Here is an 11,238-nt window from a genome sequence, read left to right on the forward strand (position 1 = left end):
CCACCTAAATTAGGACCCGGAGACTGCCAGATGACCCCGCTCGGAGCGCCGCCCACCGGAGCAGCAGTGATGCGGCGAGGTAAGTAAGAAGAAACCTGACCAGCTCAAGACGCTGACTCGAGTATAAGCCGAGGGGGGCACTTTTCAGCAAAAAAAATGGGCTGAAAAACCAGGCTTATACTCGAGTATATATGGTAATTTTGAAATGTTACCGAGATCAATACGTCAAGATTTGGTCAGTGATTGGATGTGGGGCCTGAAGGAGAGGTCAGAGTCCAGAATAACACCTAGCATTTGTATACTTGACCAAATCTTGTTTGACCCAGTAAAGCAAACATGTTCATGAGCTGGCACCCTGTAACCCTGTAAAGCATGTGAAAAATATACAGTATCACATATATATAGGCAGTTTTCTTAAAATATTAACAATAAAAAGATATATAGAAAGCAAAGCTGAGTGTGAAAGAGAAGCCCACAGTAGCTCATGGTGGCCTCAAAATACTCTCAACTAACCCAATGGCATTTGGCATTTGCTAAGGTTGCTGTATTGCCAGTCTAGACCTAATAGAACCCTTATGCCTATGTTGGGCCCCTTAGCATAACACATAATAAATCCATATGACAGTGTCTATCTGCCACCATTCTGTTATATAATATTCACTGGCTAAACACAAAATAACCCTACATCCTAGCAACACTTGCAGATATAAACTTGTCTGTGGTTCACTTTGTCAAACCTGGCGCTTCAAAACAGCTGCATAATTTTACTCTTGTGTTTATGGTTTAATAAAACAAGAAAAAAAGAGTAAACTGCAAACAAAATATGTTTCGTATGAGAGTATGAATGCTTAGAATAACGTTAAGCCTGTACTGTGAACTGTTTTTTTTGTTTTTGTTTTTTTTAGTGTCCATAAGATGTAAATTGTGTTGATAAGGCGCCATGCATATTGTTTAATGTGACAGGTGATAATTACCATAGAGATCTTAGGTACACCTGGCAGAATGTAGTTGAAGAGAGCAGTATAGATTTTTGTCATGTATTTCTATTGCACTTTGCTTCCATAATAGTATTAATTTTAAGCATCCCCAAATGACCACTTATTGTACGATTACCATCTATACTGCATTGTTCTGTAAAATACTCCTTTACAACTAAACCTACAAGTGAAGGGCTGCTGCAAATAGAAAATATAGAATTTAAAGGATTACATAAAACTGCTAGGAAAAACAAAATCTCCTGCAGATTTACAGTTTAATTCCCAATCCTCCCATGTGATGTTTGTCATCTTTCACCTCTGCTCTCCGGCTAACTTTCATATATATATTGTCACTGCATGCAGAGAGGGAGGATACCAGCTATTTTGTGGCACAGCAGTAACTGAGGTAGATCATCTGGCAATGTCACCGATTTTGTAAAACGTCACACTGGCAGTTCAGATAGTACTTTCCGTTCTTTAATTAAGAGCTTTCATCTTAAAATGTTCTTTTTTTAGTGCTAATTAAACTGTAATTCTACTTGAAGTATTTCTAATCCTCTCATTAATGACTAAAACTCGGAATTTTGATAGTTTCATCATGTGTGCCAGTATGTCTAACGAGCAATTCCAGTGCTTTTATGGTCTAAAGAAATTAGAAAAAGATTCTAGGATAAAATATGTTTGAGTTATACTTTTGTTGTGGTTTTCCATGTGTATTAAGGGTATTACCACTTTTACAGTCAAATTTGGATGTGGCACAGCTTACCTAATATTTACATGTTACATGTTCTCATTCACATAGCAGAACTTAAACAAATATTTAAAAATAGCTTCTTACCTTTTTACATGCTCTTCTGAAAACGTCAAAACTGCTATGTAATGTTAATGAGGTGTTTTGGGAGTTAATGTTCACCATTATTAACTCAGCCTGTTGTGTGCTGGCAGATTTGAACACTGACCTAAAAAATGGTAAAGAGAAACTCCAGGCACATTTTTTCATAACCCTTGCAGTGGACCTACTCCTACACTGCCAGGGTTAAGTGCTCTTTTTGATCAAGGTGCAGAAATAAGTTATATTAATTATATTATATTATTAAAGTCATATTCAATCTGGCTGGCTGTTAGAGTGCTGCCCCCAGCCTGTCTCCTCCTCCGCTCCAGGGATCATATGTCCCTCTGAATCCTCACATTAAAAACACAGTGTATAAGACATGATGACTCGAGGTTAATTAGACCACTGAAGCCGAGGGGGAGCTAGCTCCCGAGGATCAGGTGAGTAAAACTTTGCTATTTTTGTCCCTAGACGAAAACGAGCACTTAACCCTTGCAGTGCAGGGGTAGCACCACTGCAGAGGCAAAAAAAAAACTTTGCCTGGAGTTCTTCTCAGGCCTTGGATTCTGCATTGTATGTTAATGAGACAAACTCAGCATGTCCCCACTTTGTCCCCCTTCACTTTCACTTTGAAATTGTTCAGAGTAGCTTGCTGCCCAAAAATGTTATCCTAAGTAGTAACTAGAAAGGTAAGAAACAATTTTTAAAACATTTTGTTTTTCGGTATGCTGTGTTAAAAGAAACACATTTAATGGGGTTTTCTCAAATTTGACTGCGAAACTAGAACAGCACTTTTAAGAGCTATGCCAAAGTAATTTCTGGTGTGAGTATGAAGCATGTGAAATATACAGTGCTTTACATGGTAAACAAGCATTCTATTTATAAACAATTAGCAGGGCCCTTTCCCCTGCGAATCTCTGTGAACATTTATTCTGTGCGCATAATGACAAAAACAAATGTTCTTTATATATTTTCTTTTCAGGTTGAATGTATTGTGATGTAGTACTGCATTACAACCACTAGATATAGCTGAGAATAAAAGGAAAAAAATACTTATTTCTTATGCTTAACCAGGAAGTACTCATAAGTTAAATTTCACAATCCAGCTTGTTGCAATTGGATAAAAAAATGCCCATGTTTCATTGCATTCCCAAACCATGGTAGACACCACTTGGTATGCTTTTCAAAGAGGAAAAATTGATCAGCTTGGATTTTCCCAACCAAGCAATGTTTTTCCCTAGAATTGCAAGTATGTCTTTTTGTTCTCCCTTCTTCCTTTTTGATATGCATAAGCGTGCACACACAGTCAACCCAAGTAGACATATTTATGAGAAAATGTTTCAACAGAAAGATCTTAAAAATATCTTTTTCACCCAGCACGCATGTGTGTGGGAAAACTACCTAAACTGTAAACAGTTAGTGATGGCTGTTTAAATACAAGCGTTCTGGCGGCTATAGAGCCGATGAATCGCTTGTATTTTGTGCGGGTGTGCACCGCCGATGTGCCCGGTGTGGGCCAGGACCGTCACGGCGGCTCTGTCATCGGAGATCAGATCTCCCTCTTTTCTCCTCTCTGGTGTCATAATGCAGGAAGTGATGTATGTTACATCACTTCCCCATTCGGCTGTCATTCCCGGCTACAGAAGCCGGAGAGAAGCTGCTTCAGCAGCTTCTCTGGGGGTCCTTAGGTGACATTAGAGGTCTTATAGAGCCCTGATGTCTCCATTAAGAGGACCTATCACGTAAATTGGCTATCACATAGGGGGCTTCTTAGCCCCCTATGTGATGGCGATAAAGTTAAGTGTAAAAAAAAAGTTTAAAAAAAATTAAAGGCATAAAAAAATAAAATCACACAATAAAAAAATGTCAAAAACCAAAAAAATTTTAAAGTCCCCCGCCCCCACATACACACGCAAACACGCGCTTATGTGCTAAAACGACCATTGCGTCGCAAATGTTACATATCACCACAAACGTTGGATCGTGAGCAATACTTTTAGGGGCATTAATCACTGATAATACTAAACTGATGAGCAGTAAAAACGTTTAAAGCCTCGTCTATGTCCAATTTTGGGTGTGGTAGTTTTTTGCGATTTTGCGGGCACTCACAATTTTAAGGCTTGACATGTTTGGTGTCTATTTACCCGACGTAACCACATCTCTTATATTTTATCAAAAATCTGGGTTATATTAAATGTTTCATAACATAGGTATATAGTAAAAAATAAAAACCCTCAGTGGTGATTAAATACCACCAAAAGAAAGCTCTATCTGTCTCCAAATTTTTTTATAAAATTCATATCAGTACAACGTTGCATGACGGAATAAATGTCAAAGTACCGTAGCGCTGAATACTGAAAAATGACCTGGATAGGAAGGGGGTTTAACACCCTGGTCTTCAAGTAGTTAAGCTAGAAAAAAAACGCTCCGGAACGCCGGAAAATCGCTGTAAAAACGCAATGCACCATATCTGGTCCACAAAATGGTGTGTACCTGGCCTGAAAGCAGAAAATCCTCATTTGCAGGCATACTGGACATGAATTGCCATACCTGCTACTAAATAACTACTCTAGAAGGATATGTTAATTGAATACAGACACATTTTGCATTATATTTGCACATATTTAACAGAGTTTGCTGTATGTTAATATAATGTTATCACTTTTATTTTGTTATGAAGAAAAATGTTTGGTAATTGTGTACTTACTAAAATATGTTCATTCCAGATAATACACACTGTCAGTGCAGTGGATAAGGATGATTCATTCAGTGGACTTCAGTTTTCTTATTCATTAACTACACCGACAGCTCACAACTTCACCATCAGAGATAACAGAGGTAAGTATGCGCAAATAATTGCTGCGTGACTGTTGTGTCTTTTACGAAAGTGTTTATAACAACATTTGCTTTTATTGCAGATAACACAGCCAGCGTATACACTAAAAGAAATGGATACAGCCGCCATGAGATGAACACATACCTCTTACCAGTGGTCATTTCTGATTATGGGTTCCCTGTGCAGAGTAGCACTGGTACTCTGACCATTCGCGTGTGTGCCTGCGACCACAAGGGTAACATGCAGTCCTGTACAGCCGAAGCTCTAAGCCACCCCACTGGATTGAGTACAGGAGCATTGATTGCCATTCTCCTCTGCATTATAATACTGCTAGGTAAGAAGATACAACATTAAATTATCTTCCAGTCTGGTTTCTGCTTCAGTAAAATATCCAGCAACTGATATAATGGAATACAGGAAGCTAATTTGATTGCCAGCACCCGCTGTGTTTACTTAAAATGTGTCACTTTGCAATTAAAACTGAACTCCAGTAATAGTTACATAGTTTGAAAAAAATGTTCAATCAGAAGACTGAACTAATTACATAAAACCACTACGTATATAGACAGATATTCAAAGACCCATGTAATCCAGTTATGTATAGATACAAAAATTCTGTCTAGGCTCTATTGCTTATAGGAGAGAGAACACTGCAATAATGTCACCATTGCATTGGTCAATCTTATTTTGCAGTCACTGGCTGTTCCAGATCCTGGTCCAGGCTGTAGTACCTGACTGCAGTGCAGTCTGCATCAAAGTCTAGGACCTAGCTGTGCTGTTAGGTAGTTGAATTATATTGCTCTAAGACAGCCTTTCTCAATCAGGGTGCCGGGACACCATGGAGTGCCCTCTGGCTTTCCAAGGGTGCCTTGGAATTTTGGGAAACGCCCTCCCAACCTTCACCACCTGTAGCTCCTAATGTGATGGTAGGATTCTGATGTGATTCTGATGTGAAGGGGGACACTGATGTAAAAGGGGCTCTGAAAGGGTGTTCCTGATTTAAGGGAGGACTTCGATATAAAGGGGGGAACCACTACTTTTTTGTGTTTTAGCGCAGGATTGCCCCCTTAAAATCTATTACATTTTAGAGTCGGGTGGCTCAAGATTTTGTAAATCTTAAACGCTGTCCTTGGATATATATGTGAAAAAAATATGCCTAAATTACCACCTGCTGACAGAAAACATTTTAAAAAGGTAATTTTTTTAGTCCTGAACGCAGTAAATAAATACAGAAAAAAACCAAATATTAAATGCAGTATGTTCATTTTAAACCTAAAATTGCAGATAATATAGAAACATGCGTTATTCTCCAGTCAATGTAATTACAGAGAGTTTTTCCATAGCTATGGGAGCTTTGCATAAGATTTTGTAAATTGCCTTAGTAGCTGTAGGCTTTTAATATTTAGGCTTTTTGGTACTTTAACAGGAACCTGTAATGAAAGAAAAGGAGTCAGTAGGACAGCCAGAGATATAACATTTTCAGTAATGGCAGCCTCTATATATTTCTCATGACATTTACAAGTTTAGAAACTGATGCTTTGTATCATTTTTAATTACTCGTATAATATCTTTTTTTTTTACAAATAAGCCTTTATTACAGGCTGTATCCATGATTCTCAGTTTACAAAGCATGCTCATTACTGCTAGCATGCTTTGTGGTAGCCTCTCTAAATCGTCTAATTAAGACCCTGACTCTATTGGAAGAGGAAGGAGGGTGTCCCTCCTTGAAATGATCCTTATATATTTTCTGTACAATACCTGTATCTGAATTTCAGAAAGAGCATATCCCTTCAGCTGCCGGCTATAAGGGGTACACATTAAATATTAATATGCAATATTTTATATATCCCAGATTCAATGGCTTTATATTTGTTCAGTGCTAAACATAAATAAATAAAATGTGATGTAGCACTGTCATTTCCAGGTGCACAGTGGGCTTCTGATTCACAAAACAAATACTTATAAACTTGAACCTAAAAGAATTCAAGTGACTGAAGTAGCCTATACACATACTGTGCTTGTCAAGGACAGATTTTTTTTTCCTTTGGCCTTCAGATTTTCTCATGTAAAAGACAACTAAGATTAACTCCACTATATTTATGTGCTAGAAGATAATAGATATTTTGAAGAGCACTTAATGCTTCACAATAGTTTGTCAACTATTGTTATGTGGAAGAGCTGTTCTTTGCAATTGATATCTAAAGTTCTTTTGAGTGGTTTAATATGGCATGCAGTGCCCTGCAATCCAAGATTCTTGATTGGTTGCGGTGCAATCCAAGATTCCTGATTTGTTGAGCTGTCAATGACCCTCTCCATTATTTAATCCAAGTGGAACTTAAATGGGCCAAATTGTAATCAATTTGCAGAGCCATTTACCCAACAAATCTTTTTGAATGTTTGTTCTGTGCAAAAAGAAGCAAAAACGAATGATGTTCTTTTCAGGTCGAATGTACTGTATGTAATGTAATACTTCATTTTGGCTACTAGATGGACCTGAGGAACATAGGAAATTAATAAATAATTTCTTTCTTATGCTCCTCAGTGCCTTCCCTCATTAACAAACAATGCAAGAAGCCAAGCTTCTCAATCTATAATCTTTTGTTAGGACAGACAGTGTTCAAATTTAGTTTACAACTGATAATTAAATAGCACAGTACAGACAGGGTTAATTATTGTAAACATTAACTTAATTTAATGTTTTTTGTTTAAAGTTATGCTATGTGAATTGGAAAATGTATCAAATAGATATATAGGCGTAATCCCACTTTGGCTGCAAAAGCGGAAATACACCTTATATCTGTTCCACCCTTATAAACACTTGCATATTATTTGCTAGTCCATTAGGCTCCGTAAAGCTCTTTGTCCCTGGGAAGCTTTTAAAAATGCACTATGCAAGTTTTAGAATTAGTGTAGTGGACTGCACATGCACAACGATGTAGTGTTCCTGGCATAGCAGAAATGCCAGAATGTGAAGTACTCTGCTGGGATGGTGACACCATGTAACCTGAGGGCAGACTTATAGAGGACTGATAGCAGTGTCTTTTTAGTGCGGCGTCTTTTGAGTGCCCTGTAAAGTTGGCTTGTGGGTGGATGAAGCATCCAGGAAGAAGGGAAAGCAACAGGGTCAAAGGTGGCAACAGCTTTGGCATGTGAGGGCAGCAAAAGGCCACTACTTATTCTTTTACACCTGAGTAAAAGCTGGGCCAATTCGTTGATTACATTTGCATTACTATATAAAAATGAGTTTTGGCAGTTATTTGATTTTAACGTTCCTTTACTGGACTACAGTTCTGCTCTTCAGGCTCAACTCACAAATATAGCAAACCGGTAAAAAGGATCCTTGTTTTCAAAAAAAGTGATAGCCAATGAGATTTAAAATTCAGGTGACTGAAAATAACCTCTTAGTGACCATAATATGACTTTGAATTCCAAATATGAAATTCCCCTTGAGGTAAGAATGTTAATTAAGCTTTCAGCAGAAAAATAGGAATTTGCCGCTGTTTGTGTTGCCAGTTCTCAGATCCGTTTGTCTGACTAACCTTTGTTTAGTCTGTTTTATTAATTTGTCAAACAGACAAGTAAATCACAGAATTCTTGTCAAGTTAATTGATGCATGCTGGCACTGCTAAACTTGGTTTGGGCATCTAAGCTTAAAAAAAAAAAACATAACCTGGTCAATAAAAGGCATAAATATATTTAACATTGCATAAAGCTTTATGAATTGAGCCTTAAGGAATGAAATACCCGTTTTTACTACTTACATGGCCATAGTATAAATTGGCAACTGATGGCCTGTGGGCAGAGAGAATGACTGACTAATAAGAACCAATACTGGCACTAGCTACTTTCAACTGCATTTAATTCCCAGCGGTCTGTTTTAATTGAAAGAAGCAGATGAACTGCTAACTTGTAGAGGAACCACTTTCAAGCCCCCTCTCTATCATAAGCATTATCATTCAAGACATGTGGTACTGTGTGTACTCATGGCCCTGTCTGCAGGTGGCGCCTTTAGTAGTGCTTGTATTGGACCTGGTTATAGAGAAACTATGTACCCATTGCCCTCACCATATACCCTGGATTTCACAGGGTTCAGGAGAAAGATTTTTCACCCTACTGGTTGGTATTTGGAGCTACAATTTAGTCTCAATAAACTCCAATCCTGCAATATACCTGTTGCAAAAAAAGCCTTTTTACTACCTGCTTCTAAATACATTGTATATTTAGCAATGAGCTATAAAGAGAAGAGACCAGTAAGGATTACACAGCCGTTTTCATGCATGAAGACTTGTCATGTTAATTCCACCGAGAAGCATTAAATAATCATTGGCTAGCAATAACTCCGTCAGTGTGTAAACCATTTACAGATGAGCCTTGTATCAGCCAAACAAACACAACACAATTGGGTATGCTGTACATAATGACATGATTATAAGGGAGAAGCGAGACCTTCCCCTTGTGTTTACCGCATTCACAAAAGGACAATAAAAATGCCTTTCCCATATTAATAGATCTCTTATATTTTGAGAAATTACTATGTTAGTGGGAAATAATGTACTATTAATTAAATAGTCTAAATTCAGAAGCACCATAAAATTATCTCCTAAGAAGCAATTTATTTACTCTAGGAGGAAGGAAGAGCAATTCATTTTCTGGGTTTAGGACTTAATTGCTATAACTGCTTCATGATTATTTTTGCTTTAACAATCGCTTTAGACAGGTAATGCATTTTAGTTTCTTTAAGAAGGTTTACTTGCCGTTTTAAGCCTAATAGAAGCTAGTTTCATTTAATCGCCTTCAAAAGAATGTTGAATGTTTTTTTTTACTATGTAAGCAAAATGATTACAGGTATGACATAGCAACCAACACTTTTTTTTCTGTTTACCCTTTATTTTTAGATTAGAATGTTGGCATTTTATTTGCCAGCTGCGTAAGATGTTCCCATTATTTGCAACGTGGTTTTTTTTTCTCTCCTTTTTTGCATTTTGAACATAAAATCAGGAGTGGGGTACATTAATATGAAATACAAAGGCAAAGGCACAATTGTTCACGGTGCCATGTTTCTCTATGCTTCAGCTGCTGATTTTACAGCGTGCATATATTGATTTTATTAGGCCATATTTTTATCACTTCTTTCCTTTCTGCTCTATTGTAGAGGATAACGTGGCATGTGCAATAGTAATCTTTAGAAAACAGAAGATACAAATAGCATATATTAGAATTCTGACATGTCTCTTCATTTGCCTGTCAACTTTTAGCGCACAGCCCTCTGGTTTGCAGACTCTTATTAGTGTAATTGAAGCAGCAGTTCCTCCCTAGATGTAGTAACGGTTAATTATGCTACTGCATGCCAGTGAATGGCAACGTGGAAAAGAAACAGGCAGAGCATAAGGGACAGTGTTGGGCAAACAGATACAAGGACAATGGCAATCTGCCAGTACTGCCGATATTCTAATCTCAAAATATAATATCTCTGTTGAATTAAAATAAGAGTTGAATGGCAGATAACCAAAAATATAGTCTGGAGCCTAGAAAACAGAGGATGTAGTTAAATACGCTGCTTGCATTTCTAAGTACCATCTTTGTCATAAGCAAGAGAGATTAGCTGTTCTTTGCTGATAAATAAAGAAAACACTGGGAATTTGCAAATACTGCCAGTCAGTTACACATAAGTGTGAAACAATAACGTATTGTCCATGTGACATTCTTACTAATTCCTGCGCCAATAAAAAGAGCACAGATAGATGCAAATTAGAGTGTGTGCTGCTTTCAAACTGATTCGATTAAATAATTAGCATTGTTTAGCCACTCGATAGAGGGGGGAAAAGGCTACTTGAATTCCAATTATTCCGCAAATTACTTTGGAGATAACATCAAGCACAGCCTATCAGTGACCATTTTGGGAATGCTTATGAGGATGGACGTCTGCAGCTCTCTGTCCCAAATCACGTTATCTGATTTTATTGTAAGACTTGATATGTTTGTTTTTTAAGCCAGTAAAATGTTCTACAGCAAAGAATGTCAAGATATTGATTCTTAACAATAGGCATGCTGCCTTTTTCAAAGACGTTATCCACCCTCTGTCCCTTAAAGTGGAACTCCAGGAAAACAGCTAAGTACACAGCTGAAATACATATATATTTACTAGTTGACCTATGAAAGGATTTGTTACTGGGCCAGGTCTCTATTCATTGGACAGAGGAGATGATGCTGATTTACACAAGAAACTGCATCACTAATAGAGGAAAATAAATTGCTTAAAGGGGAAGTAAATCCTTCAATACTCACCTTCCCTCCAGCAGTGCTCTGCAAGCTGCCTCTTTAGTTCCACCATTATTTCCCTAAATACTTTCAGTAACAGCATCATGTCACCCGCCTGGGTGTATAGTGTGGGAAATGTGTGTAATATAACAACAATAGTTTTACAAATCTGACAATGACACTGTGTGTATGAATGTATATGTATATGTATGTATATGTATATATTATATACTATATTGCCAAAAGTATTGAGACACCACTCCAAATCATTGGATTCAGGTATTCCAATCACCGCCATGGCCACAGGTGTATAAAATCAAGCACCTAGGCATGCA

The 11,238-nt window shown here is 37.5% G+C and overlaps 1 protein-coding gene across 3 annotated transcripts in view; it reads left to right on the plus strand.

The window, feature by feature from the left end:
• The window catches only part of LOC108802189 (cadherin-6-like), a 203,350-nt gene that overhangs the window by 180,127 nt on the left and 11,985 nt on the right, over positions 1–11,238 (plus strand). For all 3 annotated transcript variants that reach the window (XM_018574067.1, XM_018574061.1, XM_018574076.1), the window contains 2 exons: positions 4,536–4,647; positions 4,728–4,979. In XM_018574067.1, the coding sequence (XP_018429569.1) occupies positions 4,536–4,647; positions 4,728–4,979 (364 nt within the window). The remainder of the gene's footprint in view (positions 1–4,535; positions 4,648–4,727; positions 4,980–11,238) is intronic.

The sequence above is a fragment of the Nanorana parkeri genome, unplaced genomic scaffold, assembly GCF_000935625.1.
Source record: "Nanorana parkeri isolate BGI_ZX_2015 unplaced genomic scaffold, ASM93562v1 scaffold49, whole genome shotgun sequence".
Lineage (NCBI taxonomy): Eukaryota > Metazoa > Chordata > Amphibia > Anura > Dicroglossidae > Nanorana > Nanorana parkeri.